This window comes from Diabrotica undecimpunctata, chromosome 2, assembly GCF_040954645.1.
Source record: "Diabrotica undecimpunctata isolate CICGRU chromosome 2, icDiaUnde3, whole genome shotgun sequence".
NCBI classification, from domain to species: domain Eukaryota; kingdom Metazoa; phylum Arthropoda; class Insecta; order Coleoptera; family Chrysomelidae; genus Diabrotica; species Diabrotica undecimpunctata.
The window spans coordinates 143775695-143792766 of NC_092804.1; the positions used below are offsets into that span (position 1 = coordinate 143775695).

At 31.0% G+C, this 17072-nt stretch overlaps 1 protein-coding gene across 4 annotated transcripts in view; it reads left to right on the forward strand.

Moving 5' to 3' along the window:
• Crtc (CREB-regulated transcription coactivator) overlaps positions 1–17072 on the forward strand; it is a 211480-nt gene that overhangs the window by 170211 nt on the left and 24197 nt on the right. For all 4 annotated transcript variants that reach the window (XM_072523620.1, XM_072523621.1, XM_072523619.1 and 1 more), the window contains one exon: positions 16458–16692. In XM_072523620.1, the coding sequence (XP_072379721.1) occupies positions 16458–16692 (235 nt within the window). The remainder of the gene's footprint in view (positions 1–16457; positions 16693–17072) is intronic.

Consider the following 17072-nt stretch of genomic DNA (forward strand, 5'->3'; position numbering starts at 1 on the left):
TTAAATGCAACGTTTTACTCCTTTCAGTGATCTTATTTTAAGTTTTAATATAGAATTAGGTATATAAGTTAACAAACAGGATCTTATATACATATATACATATATATATATATATATATATATATATATATATATATATATATATATATATATATATATATATATATATATATATATCTTATATAGGTTATTTTCATATTATACAAAAATATTTAATGTCATTTGTCAAAATAAAAGGTTTGTTTAAAATGTTTGCAATGGACTACCTAAGCTCTGACGTCACAATGGGCGGAGTTTTTAAAAACCTTTTCAAACATTTCTAATTTGTGTGTATTTGTTAATAGTAGGTTTGTTGTCATTACGGAAAAATTCAGTAATACTGGATATCGTCAATACATTTTTACTAGCCATTATATGCCGAGATCTAAAAAATAAACTCATATATAACCACAGAATGTTATATTACAACTTAAACTACGAGTAAACGAATATCTTTAGTTTTTTACAGGATAAAATCACAGGCAACTAAAAAGAATAGAACATTAATATAATTATTTTTCAACTTTGAAATAAATTCAATGATTTATTGGATTAATTTTGAAATATTGTTCTGAAGCTATTTTCTTGTGGCATTTTAAATTAATTAATATTTAAATGGGAATAAGCCACAATTAAAGGTTAAAATACATTTATTGACGTTTCAATTTCCACTTCGGAAATCGTTCTCAAAATACAAACATTAGTAAATTAAACAAATTTTGTTTTTGTTACTTAGTGAAAAATTCTTCTAATAATTTAATTTTATCTGACTCATCTATATTGACAATTCAGACATACATTATACATTTTAAAGTAGACGACTTTAAAATGATATTGCCAATATTGTTGAGTTGCGTTCCTGGGACGACTTTACTTATAAGATAGTTCATTCGATTACATGAAATCAACTTTAACGTGAGAATATCCGTCAGAAAAAATCATAACATGTAATTCGTCTTTAAAAAGACAAATACATGCCATGATGACAGTAAAATTCTCCCGTTAGTGATTCCATAGTAAATTATGAGGGAAAAACCAGGAAAAAACCTCATAATACTATCCCGACATGGTAAGTATTTGATCTTGCATTTAGTTTACCTTCAATAAATACCAAATTCCGATTTTATATGTTTGTTTTATAAAAATTGTGGCTTATTCCCATTTAAATATTAATTAATTTTGAAATAACTCTGATAAAAACAACAACAAAATACCTTGAAATACAGTAAAAAAATAGTTAGTTTTAATAATTTAAAGTTTTTTTAATATAAATATTTTTCAACTTTGTAAATAAATTCAATGATCTTTTGGATTTATTTTGAAATAACCCTGATAAAAACAACAACAAAATACCTTGAAATACAGTAAACAAATAGTTAGTTTTAATAATTTAAAGTTTTTTTAATATAAATATTTTTCAACTTTGTAAATAAATTCAATGATCTTTTGGATTTATTTTGAAATAACCCTGATAAAAACAACAACAAAATACCTTGAAATACAGTAAAAAAAATAGTTAGTTTTAATAATTTAAAGTTTTTTTAATATAAATATTTTTCAACTTTGTAAATAAATTCAATAATCTTTTGGATTTATTTTGAAATAACCCTGATAAAAACAACAACAAAATACCTTGAAATACAGTAAAAAAATAGTTAGTTTTAATAATTTAAAGTTTTTTTAATATAAATATTTTTCAACTTTGTAAATAAATTCAATAATCTTTTGGATTTATTTTGAAATAACCCTGATAAAAACAACAACAAAATACCTTGAAATACAGTAAAAAAATAGTTAGTTTTAATAATTTAAAGTTTTTTTAATATAAATATTTTTCAACTTTGTAAATAAATTCAATGATCTTTTGGATTTATTTTGAAATAACCCTGATAAAAACAACAACAAAATACCTTGAAATACAGTAAAAAAATAGTTAAAGTTTTAATCAAACAATAACATAACCTTAAAATATGAACATTCATAGTAAATATCTTAATATTTTGATATTCTTACCTCACAAATTCACGAACAACAAATAAGATCAATCGCTCAGAATGAATGTTCATAACCAAAAGTCCTAATTTATTCATCAAACAATTCAAAAAAAACTATTTACAACTTCTTATGGGACAAATACACACAAATTAGAAATGTTTGGAAAGGTTTTTAAAATCCCCGCCCATTGTGACGGCAGACTTAGGTAGTCCATAACTCTCTTTTAGACATGAAGTATTCTGTCTTTTATTAAAGGATTCTCTAATAAACGCGAATGTTATCTTATGGTTGCAATAACTCTCTAATGACTTACCTGAAAAGTGATGTTTAGCTTTGACACTTAAAAGACACTTAAATGGCATTGAATTTCGTGCAACTTCGTATCATAACAAATACATAAACGGAGGTATTTATGTTTTTACAGCATTCAATGAGTCTATTTGTTATACGTCATTGACTATGCCTGCACAAAAAGAAGCATAATAAAACGAATGTACAGTAAGTATTTCAAACTTTAACGGGGAGTCTTCAATACATGGTCACTTATTTCTGAAGGTCAACTCCGGGCCTGATAAACCTTTTGCTGGGATAACAGCGGCAAACATCTTGTTCACATTTCTTCAGTTGTATATTTATGAATAAGAGATAGGAACAGTAAGAACGAGCTCTTTTTGAATACACGTGAACCTGGACAAGGTATAAAATCAAGTTTAATATATACTGTGTATTTTGAACGGGAAAGTTAGTTTTTTTCACCTAGAATTGAACACCTTTTCAAGTATTATTTGAACACAGAAAACAGTTTTGTCCGAAAGTAAATGTGTAATACGTTATTTAAATTATGTTAGACAGCTAATTTCCAGTAAGCTTTAGATATTGAAATCAGCAGGTTGTACATTTGTTTCATGACATTATATAAAAATACAATTATGTATTTAGACATTTCAACAAGTTTGACCATTTGTATTTTTGGATAATGCAGACGATGTATAAAAATGTATGCAAACATCAGAACCAGCACTTATATTTTTAATAATCATAAATATTTATATTGGTAGGTATAGAGATGCAATTTAATATCGATGTATTGTTCAATAATTAGTCAAATTACCACTTCTTGTCAAATTAATAGAAAAACAATGTTAGGTTAAATTACCAGCAATCATTTAAATTGCCAGCAATCATCATGTACCTAAACGCAGACGAATTCTTCAGTTAAATATTCTTTAAAGGCTACATATTAAAAGTCCAAACACATTTGTTGCTAATCAATATTTTATGTAATTTAGTCTACATAAAAGGTAGAATTAATGAATAGATAGAGTAATGAAATACGTCGGGAACTATTATAATCGTTTTGAAGAAAATTCAGTCAGAAGAAAAATTTATACGATAACATATTTAAATAAAAGGAGAACCTAACTATAATCTTTATTATACACTACGCAGTTATAGTGAACGTACGCTATTGGCCAAAATTCTGGAAACTTTATAAAAAATTTTCACACGACTTATGTTATTTACAAGATTACTATAATTTTATTGCATCGTTTTATGCTTCTACTTAATATTTAAGGTCAATTTTAAGATGACAAACCCTCTAAAAATTTAAAAATAAATCAAACTACAGTCGTTATCTATTAGTACGTACCTATATTTAAAAATGAAATAACAGTTATGAAAAAAATTAGTATTTAGTGGGATAACCTTTGTTTTTTAGCATTGGTTCAATTCTGCGAGGCACAGAGTTCACGAGACGAGTTAAAACTTCTGTTGTAATAACTCTAAACCAGTTTCGGCGTTATTCTAATACTTTCAGCCTTGATCAAAGATTTTCTATTGGATTTAGATCGGGACTATTTCCAGGCCAAGGCAGGACAGTAACGTCGTAGTTTCACAATCACTCCATGGAAGTCTTGGCCATATGACAGGGTGCTCCATCCTGCTATGCTGGAAGATGCATTGTTGAGCACTCCGTCAAACAAATCTCCGATAGTCGGCAACAGTTTGGTTTGCAGTATTTGTTCCTGATATGTTTTTGTATTAATATTGACCTCTATTAATGCCAAACGTCTAACTACGTTAGTAATCATACAAGTCCGTACCATGACACTTACAAGTGTCTTCATAGTGACCGTATTACACTGACGCGAAAGGTCTTCCCCTGTCGGCGCAGAAGAAACTTCTCTTCGCCACTCCCAAAGATCGAGATTCTGGTCTCATCACTCAAAATTATCTTACTCCACTGTGGCAGTAGAGTTAATGTTGGTTAAAAGTTCTCTGTCTCTTTCCATTCTGTTCAATACCATTTCCTTCGTAATACGATCGGTTTATGGCATTTTCAAAATTCTCCTGAATGCCACATCTCAAAAGCTTCCACCTTTCTCATTAAGTCAACATCAACAGTTCAAGCTTCGGCACCATAAAGGAGAATATAGTAGATATAACATTTTATCATCCGATATCAGATTTGCAGATTGAGTTTTTGGTTACTCAGTAATCTACTCATTTTCAAAAATTCACTGTTGATTACTGTGTTCTTGATCGAATTTCTGATTTCGGATTTAAATCTTCAGTAATCCAGACTCCTAAGTACTTCATTTTGTTCACTTGTTCTATATCTTCATTTTTTATCTGGATCCTTATTATGACTTGACCCCTCTCACTGATAACCATGGTTTTTGTTTTCTATATGTTTATTGTTAAGCTAAAGTGTTCCCCAGTATCACAAATTGTGTTTAGTAGCGTCTGCAAGTCTTTCTCACTTTCAGCGATGTATCGTCGGCATAACGAATGTTATTTACTTTCACCATTTATCTTGATCCCTTCTGTACAGTTTTCAAGTGGTTGTGCAATTAACTCTCTGGAGTATATATTAAATAGTAATGGTGAAAGTATACATCCTTGCCTCACTCCTCTACTTATCTGTTGCGCATCCGTGCATTTTTGCTGAGTCCTTTTCGCTTTAGACATTTCATCAGAATGTTATATCGAAAGCTTTTTCATAGTCTATGAATGTGACGAAAAGAACTTTTTGTTAGTCTCTATATTTTTGAGCAAGAGCAGTCTGTCGACTCTAACATTTCCTGTTCCTAAACCACCACCTGTTATATTGTCCACTCCGCCTTTTCCTAACTTTGCGTTTAAATCATCCATTATTATTGTAATTTCTTCCTGTCTGGTGTATTGTAAAAGTCGTTTGAGCTGTTCATAAATATGTTCTATTTCAGCTTCTGATTTATCTGCAGTTGTAGCATACACTTGCACTATATTAATGTTCAGTGGCTTACCCTGTATTTGTAACAACAGCATTCTATCCGAGAAGTGAACAACATTTACAACAGCTGTTTGGATTCTCCTGGAGATAATTAACCTAACTCCATATAGATGATCTCGGGTATCATTTCCTTAGTAATATATCGATTTATCGATGACCAATGTTTTACCGGAACCAGGCCAGCGCATTTCCCTTATGCCCAATGTTTCTAGATTCAGTTTGTTCGTTTCCTTATTCGTATTGTGCTTCTTTCAAAACAAGCTCCTCACATTCCATGTCCCAAAATTTAAAAAGTTTTTGTTCTCTGTATAGTTATTTCCACATCCGGCTGTCTCCTCGTCGCGGGGATTCTTAGCACCCCTCGACCATTAAAGGTGCATCGCGGACTAGGGGCCATGTTATTGACCGTATTGTGCATGAATATATTCAAGGAAAATCTGATGATATTTAATGTAGTGATTTCCCCTTGCCTTCGACATCTTCTAGATTCATCTGCCTTTGGTGCCCGTTTCTCAACCCCAGTAAAAAACGTGCAGTACCACTGACTGTACCAGTACCTAACACCAAGTTATCCACTCGAAGCCGTTGGTCAGTTACTGGGGAATGCTCATACTGCCAATTACAATTCCGTCAAGATAATAAAATTTAAAAACATTATTATCTTACCAGAAAATTTGAATAAAAAACAATCGTGTTAAAATAATATTCCACACCTGCACGCTCAGGCAGGACATGTTGGTAAAGTATAATACAGTGTATGTATAATATACCAACATTGTCATAACAATGTAAAATGGGGCAAGAGGGGGTGGGGTTTCTCTTAATCTAGAGAAATACATTCGGTTACACCATACTAAAACGGCATTAACAAGTAAAAAGAATAGGAGACGAAACGGTTGGAAAAATATAGGAACGATATAAAAATAACAATAATTTTATATAAAAAGTTTTAGAATTACTGTAGAATGAGGATATAGAACTATGATTATAAAATGGGAACTTTTTTATTTGGCTTTTCGGCCTTCAAGTCAGAAATTATAAAATACAAGTTAGATATTTCCTAATAAAAATTTTACTTTGAAAACCCACCTTCTGACATGGGGAACGAAAAGTCAAAGTTTTTCCCCTTAGTGAAAAGTAGCTCTTAATGTGTGGCCAGTAGCCAGTAATATCATAAATTTTAATCATTCACAAACTAATTGTACAAGTTACATTTTTTGTAAAGTATTTCGTAAAAACATGTGTTGGTAGTAGCCTATAAAGAAATTTGACTGTAGAACTATCTGTGGTAGTAACAATTTCATTTCATCAGTGTAATAGAATGCATGTGTTTGTCAGGACTGGGCACAGTTGGTGGCGAGCCTTTTGGAATCAGGCTGCACCTGGAGTGCGCAGTTGCAGGTGATTAACCAACCAAATCAATATCTTTCGTTTTTAATTTCTATTTCGTTCCTTTCTGTAGCATATATTTTTTCTGAATAGTGTGTTTTTGTCTGATCGTGTGTGGCTTCATTCTTTTTCTTTCATATAAACCGTTAGATATGTTTTAGTACAAATAATTTTAGCTTGATATATTTGGTTTTTTACTTCTATTAATTATTAGTCAAATATTTTATAACAAAAACATCTTCTGATATGGTGTAAAATTAAGATAAAAGGTCCTAACTTGGCACATACTCAAAGGCATGTTAAAGAAAATATACACTTATTAATATATTACTAAGGTATGCATGAAACAATCACAGTTTAGTATGAAGAACGAGAAATAATCAAAAATTATCAAAGAGTAGAAGATTTCGCCACTGGTGTTTTGTTGTAGTATTGTTTTCGTAGTGTATAGGACGTGCTACGCAATTTTCTTCCTGATATTTTGTCTACAACTGCGGCATACATTATCGTAACTGCTTTTTATTGTCTGATTGGCCAGTGAGTGTAATACATAATACATGATTGAAAAAATTGAAGTTTTGGTATGAAATTATGGATTTATGTCAAAAGTATCAGTTTAAAATAACTGCGTCATTGTTTAAACATTGATTTTATAGCAAAAATCACTGTTTTTAACATATCAGTAGACGCAGTTTAATTTTGTGTATCACTAGTCGCACACGGTCTACTGCACCGGTCATAAAAATGGTCCTCTGGATGCTTGTTTAAATTTCAATAAAATAATATATTGTTTGTAGTTTTTTTTAACATTATTTATTATTATTGACATGTTTTGTTTATTTGGAATGTTTATTCACGTATAACAAAAAATAGTTCACAATTTTTGTAATAGTTTGATTTCTTCTCTTTTTGACTAAACAAATTGCAATTAAGTTAAAATGAGAACATAACATATCAGTGTTCAAGAACTATCTTAAACAAAAATAAAACATTATTTCACTTATCATAAAAAAATATAAGAGATGGCAAAAAACATAATAAAATTAAGCCGGAATATTGTTACAGTCATTGCAGATTGGATTTACATGTTCCAAACAAAGATACTCTTCTTTTTCAGAAATAACAGATCTCCTTTAGTCAAATCCTGATTGTCTTTGGTTTATAGACATTTTAGATTCGATTCTTCTGGTTGTTATACATAAGGCTCATTGCTAAATTTGTCAAAACTTATCGTCGGATCTTTGTGGAATTTGGAATGTTACAATAATTGTAAATAACAAAGGAATTTATTGCTGTAACATTTAAAAGGCTGTACAAAACAACCATAGGTCATCTTCTGCTATAACGTACCACATCACATTGTGCGCATAATTTATCTACGGTATTAACACCGCTTTTTGTGCTGTTATATGCTAATATGATTTCCGATTTCCAGTTACAGGATACTTCAAAAAACAAAAGTGAAAACTTCTAATTAGGATACAAGTATTGAAAAAAATTAAAAATAGTGATTTTCGTAGATTTTTGATATAAAATCAATGTTTTAACAATGACACTGTTATTTTAAACTGATACTTTTGACATAAATCCATATTTTCATACCAAAACTTTAATTTTTTCAAGGATTCCTTCTGAAACGAATTACTTACATTTTATTTCTTGTTTATTGGACTATGACAGCAGTAAACGAAAGGGAGTGAAGACTGTTGCATCATCGACTTTAGTATTATCTGCCATAGTTACAGACAAAATTTTAGGAAGAAATAATTATGGAATACTGCCTAAACACTACAAAATCAATTTACCATTCCAGAATTAAAAACTGGTTAAATAAAAGTTTATGGTTTATATTATAAAGTTGGATTCTAAAACTAGTAAAATAACACGTGCAAGTAGTAGTTTTAAAATTATCCTTTGTTATCTACCCAACCCACAAGATAATAAATAAATAATGGTTATGGTTAAATATTATTTAATTGCACATTATTGTTTCGGTTAGTAACAAATTTTAATTTGTTATTATTAGGATAGTCTAGTCATAGTTTCAAATTTGGAATCAGCTGACCAATTCACGCATGCTGAAACACACGCACATAATGTCTTCTATATCTTTCAGATAATTTAAAATTGTTTGTTAGTAATGTTATTAGATAATATTGAAACACATATCAATTATACTTCATCTAATTTACATTCCGTTGCACGTCATTGGCGTCTTAGCCCATGACGTCACATGATACCAACACGAAATATTTAGGCGGTAGGTGTGTTCTTTTTTAGAATCACTTTGCCGAGTACACTGGCATTACAGCCACTATACATATTTTATTATATACGCGTAGAAATATTATTTAAAGATTTCTGTTAATGTTAACTTAAAGAAATACACAATAATATGTTTCATTTAATTTGTATACATGCATTATAAAGCGTTTTTATGAAGAACGAAGGTGATATTTTGGCATAAATTAGTAACACTTATTTGACAGTTGCGGTGTTGACACTTTAGTTTTGTTTTTATTATTTACTATTAATTAAACTATGTTGTTTTTTAAACAAGCGGTTCAAATTGTTTTTAACAAGATTATTTTTTAACTTTTGTTTTGTTTCTATTTATTTACATTAAATATTAATTTATTTTGTTGTATAATCCACTTTGGCAATAATTATGTGACCTATTTGATTTAAAATGGATTCAGGAATTTTTTATACTTTGGCAACTATGTCAACTTCGATCTCTGACGTAGATAATGACGTGCAACGGTATGTAAATTAGATGGACTGTACGTATTTACAAAAGATCTAAATGACTTGCATAGCCTAATTGTTATTATTAAAAGGAAAATAGGGCGTGTTTAAATACGTTATACGAATTAATACAATAAAATAAAATATTTAGTAAAGACATATTATTTTGCACCTTATACTAACTCAGCCCTGAGCATGTATTGCGCCTATTCTTGTATAAGGCAAATACTAAGAATGTAAAATGTAGGAATCAAGTCAGACAGGAAAAAATATTTAAATATTAGGCAACATTGCCCATTAGCTGTATGTTACAATTTTTACGAAAAAGTTTACAAAACAATTTAAAATTCAGAAAAATTTTAAAGGCTTAAAATATTATAAATTAGGAAAGTAAAAATATGTAAATATAATTATTTATTCTTAATGCTAACAGGCCGTGTAGCCCGTGGGCTAAAATACAAATAAATCATTTACATAAATATTGTTGTTTATGTGGGACTAAGCCACAATCGATTGTAATAATTACATATTAGCTGAAAAGTTGACGATTCGATTTCCACTCAGGAAATCGTTTTAAGAAAAGATTATTTAAAACATCTAAAAAAAATTGTTAAAGTTTATAACCGCCAAAGGTTTCACGAGGTTAAAATTGAAAGTTGACGCATCTGGCCAAGGTGTGTTAGGCAACAGCCATGGTTTGGATGAAAAGATAATATGTGGGTGGGTGTCCCAGAGTTTCTTAATCTGCTATCGTTTATATATTCTTGTTGTTGACTTCTTCTTTCAGTATTAACAACCAAATAGTGCTAAATTCTGTTGATGGGTTTGATACACATGTTTCTTTATTGTGTAGGATAAGGGCTGATTTTTTGATGTTTGTTTGATTGTTTCATGTCTGTTTTTTTCATTATTATTGATGCATCTCACCATTGTACTCTACATTCGTTGTCCCAGGCATGCACAGATATGCAAACAAGCCTGAGACAACGAACACAGAGTACAATGAAAAGATGCATCAATAATCATAAAAGAAACGGACATAAAAAAATCAAAGTAAAACAGAAAAATCAAATCAAAAAATGTAGTAGGCTTTGGTTGCCAATACTGAAAAAGTCAACAACAGGAATATACCAACAGTATCATATTTAGAAAGTCATCGTCTTCAATCATACACGATAGATATGCAACACACAACACACATAGGTAATACACGAACACTCATAGCCACACAAACACTTATTGCACATATTAACAATGCAGATCACTTAGAATATTCAGAATTTGAAGTTCCATAGGGCAAAAACCCACCATCATATCCTTTTCAGCCAAACCATGGATGTTATAACGGGTAGCTCTGTTATACAGCAGACTCAGTAAATAAATAACAAAGTCAGTTGCTTCCGTACGATAGACTATAAAATATTAATCCTGGCGAAGGTATCGACGGCACTGCGATCCACTGTAAATACCTGCGAAAAATAAATACAATTTATGTTATAAAAATGAAACGAAAATACGATGCGTTAGTACACACACGCACACCAAGGTGAAGGAATAATCTAGGTTAGAGGTATACGGATCGATCAACACTCGATCCGGCAAGGAGCTGGAAGGGACTAATCAACACTTAGTCACGGTACAGTTCGGTCTCAGGTCAACACTCTAATGGACCACGCTGGTCTTCCATCTCCAGCGCTCATCCATGGAAGTGAAAATTAGCGGTGGGAGTGTGTGCGTACAAAGCCGGCGGCAAAGCGTAAGTCGGCGGAGATAACTGGCGATGCACATCGTTATACTATTCAATTTTGTGAAATGATACACATAACCTCGTCAATAATTTGGTGATTATACACTTAAATGTTTTAAATAATCTTTTTTGAAGACGGTCATATTATCAATATGAAAGAGGAGACACGCCAGCGCGGCTCCCTGTTTTGAACCATTATTAATATCAGCTCAGTCTCATGAGCCGCCAGATCTCTTAATTACATTTATCACTACTCACAGTCGAATTGTCATAGTCTTAGCTAATGTGTGTTTATTAATATTTTACATACCAACAATCTTAACTACTTGGGTATTTTGATATCTCATCCAATATTAACAAATGAAGGTTCAATCTACATTATAATGTATTTTTTGTTCGAGAAATTATTTTTGGTTTAATATTTTAATAACGTCACCTAATTTTTGGTGCAATTAATGTTTGACTCAAAGAATCAAAAATAACTCACAAATTAAAGCAATTAGGTGTAGGGAATGCGTAAGAAATAATAAAGTAAAGTTTTGGGCTAATCCTGTATACAGAAATTAAATATTTCGCTATAGTAATCTATATTAAAAATAGTTTGATCATAAATAGATTTATGATCAAACGATTGATAATGTGTTAATTTTGCTATTAATAAAAAAAACGTAATTATCTTTTAAACTACCTCGTATAACATTGCAAAAACTTGTATTGCAAAAACGAAAACATAGAGAAGCGCCCCAAAACATAAAAATAATAAAGTAAAAATATACAAGATGTTCCATCCAAAAAGATATGTTTCATCATACAATGTTTTTTGTATTTTTAAAATTTAAATGATATTTTTAAAATTGAATAAAGTAATTTTATAATCTTTTTATTATTTATATTTTAACCATTATATTAAAATATTTCATAACTTATTGTGTTTGCTCCTAACGCCACCAGCTAACGTATTAACAAGCACATGTTGTTGACTTCTGACATACCTGTCAAATTTGAACGAAATAATATAATAATATAATAAAATATAAATAAATATCATTTGTTAGTAAATTTAATTATTATATTAACTAAATAAGATGTTTAAAAATAATAATTGTATTTATATGAAATTATTTTAAAGCGAGAATTATTATAAAAATTTAAACAGATGATTCAATATTATTATTAATTGGATGACATTTATGACTTTTAAATTTTGACAATCGTTACGAATCGAATCTTTTATTGACATAAGTATATTCTTTTAATTTTTCACTTCTCATTTAATGACTGTATTTTGTTAGTTATTTTACATGCAGTTTTTAATTTAAACCTGCATAGAGTAAATATATGATGACTAGAAGCGAATTGATCGAGAGTAGTGAATCGATCTGAAGAACCACTATTTCGTGACGCTACCCGTGACTCCGTCTCGTGGCGCTAGTTTCGTGACCATCGCCTTAAAATTTTACTATAGAGACAAAAGTAATACAACGCCAGTATAGAAGCTTCACTTAACAAACCTGGACCAAACAAAGGAAATTAAAAATTAGTCCCTGCTGGCAAGGATTGCGCCGTGATGTTTCAGAGTATCAATAAACCTTGAATAATATAAAAATAATGCGCCTTGTATATACCCTTTCACTTAAAATTCTTGTTTATTAATACAATATCACATATTTATACAGTATTTATTAATTGTAAATTGTTATTTTACATCTTATATATCTTGCATGTTTTATTACAACTGTTCAAGTTTATTCCCATAGCGCAGAAATGGCATAACGATATATGTAAGATATAAATATAAAAAACAAATTTAGGAATAGCATTTTTTAATTCTAATAATTAAAATTTTTGAATGTTTTTATGTATAAGTAAACTTTGCATGATTAAATGGTAGAGGGTAGACTTAATTTATATTTTTACATATATCATACGAAATTGTTATATTTAACATTGTATAGCTTTTAACATTAACTTTATTTGAGCTGTAATGTTAGGTAATCTACTACAAATTATTAGAAATTTACAACGGGTGTTCAATGGAAACACATATAGTAGCTTTAAGGTATACTCTATGCTAAAAAAAGTTGAAAATTATAATCCATTATAATTAAATGTATGAGATGATATCCCCATTATTTAGTCAATCTATAAATTCCTGCTGATAAAGTATTTCCAGTAGTTTGTGGAACCAGATCTTAGTAGCAATTTCGAAGGTGTCTGAAAATTGCTCAGTATGTTAAGGTTATTTAAAGACCAAAATTAGTTCCTTCGATGCGGATATCATATTTTTTCTGCCGAAGATTTTGATATTTTTTGTTCCGTTGGGATTTTAGTTCGTATTGAAAATGCCAAGAGATCTCTGGAAATAATTAAGTAATTAAAAATTACCTCTTTGTTGATAGAAGTTCTTTTATTACTGGAAACCGTTCGTTCTACATCGGACGTACAGCAGCTAATAGGCTTACTGTACATCTATCGAGACTTCAGCCGATCTGCTATATATAAGCTCTCCACCAATATCCGATGTACCTTTTATTTGGTCCCGGTATGCTAAAGGCTCTTGTATTAAGGTGACGTTGAATTCTAGTACCCTGCTTGGTGGCCTCTCTGTTCGTTCCCACTACATTTTTATTTATGGATTCAGAAAAGTCATTCTTGATCCTGTCCGTCCCTTTTGGGACGGAATTACAGCATTTCATGCACTATCCATCTGCTGATAGTGCATCAAATGCTGTAATGAGAATGATGAACGCAAATTCTGTTTGTTAGTAAGCAGGAGGGAATCTAGAGGGCCTTAACTTTTTGGTAACCACAACTTTGTATTATGGAACAGACAGTGACTACCCTAACATTTAATATCTCAGATACATTTTTCAACTTTGGTGTCAAGTATAAATAAAGGTACGCCCTACATTATATGCCATACTTGCAGAACTTCATCGCGGTTTTTCTGATATGAACGAGCCCTCCCGGCATAGCTTCGAATGCCGAAAGTTGGCTAAGAAAACCTGGGTGTCGTCTGATATCCTCTGTTGAGTAGTTCTTAGCTTTCACTCGGTCCGACTCACCTTTAATAATTAACGACCATGACCGAGCGTGAAGAGCTCTTCCACCACCACAAGTTGTCACAGCTCACGAAGGGGAGAGGTTCACTTACTCACATTTTCATGTGATGCAACAACGCGTTAGCCAGAAAGGGCCACATAATTAGTTAATTATTTTCCTTGTCAAAATGGTCTGCGCCATTAAATCATTGCAGTTTACAATAACTAGTTATCATATTTATCTTTCATTCTGCTATTTATATCTATAATTGTTATAATATGTACGTTGACTGACAACTATCAGATGCCAAAAACTGAAAACCGAGAAAGTGCAATTGTCCAGGGTTGGCTAGGATAATGCTCAATACATTTGGGTATTATTAACTCGAGCCCTACGACGTAGAAGTATCACCAAAGGCCATAATGCACTTTGTAAAAGGCTGGGTGCAACTTTAAATTGACCTGTTAAGTCGAGCGGAAGGATGGTTAAGCACCCACTTATATTAAACGTAACCTAGCTGAAAACCAGCATGTCCGTTAAAAATACTTAAAGAGAACCAAATGCTAAATTTATGTTAACTATTACTTTACACGAGTAAATAAAACATTCGAATAAATTGGATTGTTTTGAATACATAGCCCTTTTACCCTGATTACATAAGTTTCCATTGAACAACCTTAGTAGAACTTGTGAATAGGTCTAGTTTTTAGTGATCTTTTATTCGCATCTGCCTTGTTGAATACTGATTTTTCAAGCATGTAAGCTTACATTTTCTTAAAGTAGAAGATTAGGAAAGATGAACATTTATTTTTTCCAAAAAATCGGAACAACTGTCAAATGTCAATTTGAAAAAGATAGAAACTTATATGCAAAGAAAAGAAAATCATTATGAACTTATCAAATTTAACGCGTGCCTTTCAATAAAACTATCTCCGTCAGAAAAAAAATAATTGGTTAAAGTATTAGGACAAACCTACATGACATGATCTCGTGAATTTTGAGGTTTCATGTTACTGGGGAGTTCATAAACAAACTATATTTAAATTTAGGTGACATAGAAAATTTTCATTAGGTCCTTAAATTCGTTTAGAAACTGCAAGAATTTGATTGATTCGAACTTTAGTGGGGCATTCTTCTTTTCTTGCCTCTGTGCCAGTTTTGTCATTTGCCTCTATTCAGACCTTTTCTGAGTTCTTCATTTCGCTTGCGTTCATCGATATCATATCGTCCTCTATGCTATCTACCAACGCATTCCTCTCTTTAGTTTCCTGTCGATTTCTAAGTAGATAATAACCCACTTAAGCGCATTTTGACCTCCGCAGCTTGAACCTTACGCGCATCGATGTCACGTTTATGTCAAATGTCACGTCACGTTACGTTCTAACGTGACATTTTTAGCTGAGCTGAGCACCATCAGAGACGAGCTGAACACTATCAGAGCGCTGACAATACGTGACATTTGACACAAAAAGTGACATAATACGTGACATCGGTCGCCAATGCACGAACCGGATGCGCGTAAGGTTCAAGCCGTGGAGGTCAAAGTGCGCTCAAGTGGCTTATTATCTACTTTTCTATTTTGACAAGTTTTCATTGTTAATATTTTTTTATACATATTTCTATCATCTCATTATACATCAATACTGCACCATATAATTTTGATTATCGTTGAGATTTTATATTCGTTTTGTGTGAAACTTAAACTTGTGCCTTAACACTTGTAATTCCATTAATACAGAATATTATCTGCATTCTACACCACATTCCTTAGGACGTAGTTTTAATATCCCATTTTCTGTGTTATAGAGTGAAAATGTTTACACGATGGTATAATCTTGGAATGTCCATCGGTCAATAAGATTAAATTTTTAGTAAAAAATTTGTATTTTTGTAAAATCATTTGATAATTATAATTTCAAAATATATTAGCATACCAACAGTTATAGGTGTGATGAAAAAGATTTTGTGAAAAAAGCATAAGCTTATGTCTCTGTTTGTAATTATTTTATATTGTGAAACGTTGTTGAGTCGCCAGTATGTTTTTTTCCACACCACTGTTTTTCCACTTGTACATATTTTCTTCTACCTTCGCATCAAAACAGCTATTTAAACACATGGTGTCGTACTGAGATGCTGTTAAATGCGCACTACCTCCCAATCCCGCTTAACATCTAAAATACAATAATTTCTATATTTTAATCAGTTCTTTATTAACTTCAGTTGGATCAACCAAACAATATTTCTTACGTTGACCAGTCAACGGGTGCTCAACAAACGACGCAGCCACACTCACCTTCGAACATACCAAATGCCAGCCCAAATAATAACATAGAAGTGAGTACGGACGCGGGTTATTATAGTACATCACCGCAACAATTAGTATATCCGTCGCCCTCGCCTGGATTAAGAACAACGCCAAATACTCCTACAAGTCTGCCTGAAATCATACTCACAGGTAATTTATTTATTAATTAAAATATTAATATGTTTTAGAGTTATTGTATTTTTATTGTTTAATATATTAATTAATGAATTGTACTGTTTATTATAATCGTTCAATAACAATGCACCAAAAATTACTTATTTGATTTAAAATATACCGACCAGACAGCATACATAATAGATACATCGACACACGACATCGCTTTTCGGCAAGATGTTAACCTATAGTGTGATTCTTAATGGTTGACAGCACTTTACTCTCATTATATACACTGCCGAGCACAAAATTAGGTTCACTCCGTATTTTGAATCTATTTTAGAAATTGTTATTCTTTTTTAACGTTTTTCGGTTGTAGCATAATTTACTAATGGGTTGATTAAAGAAAACAACGT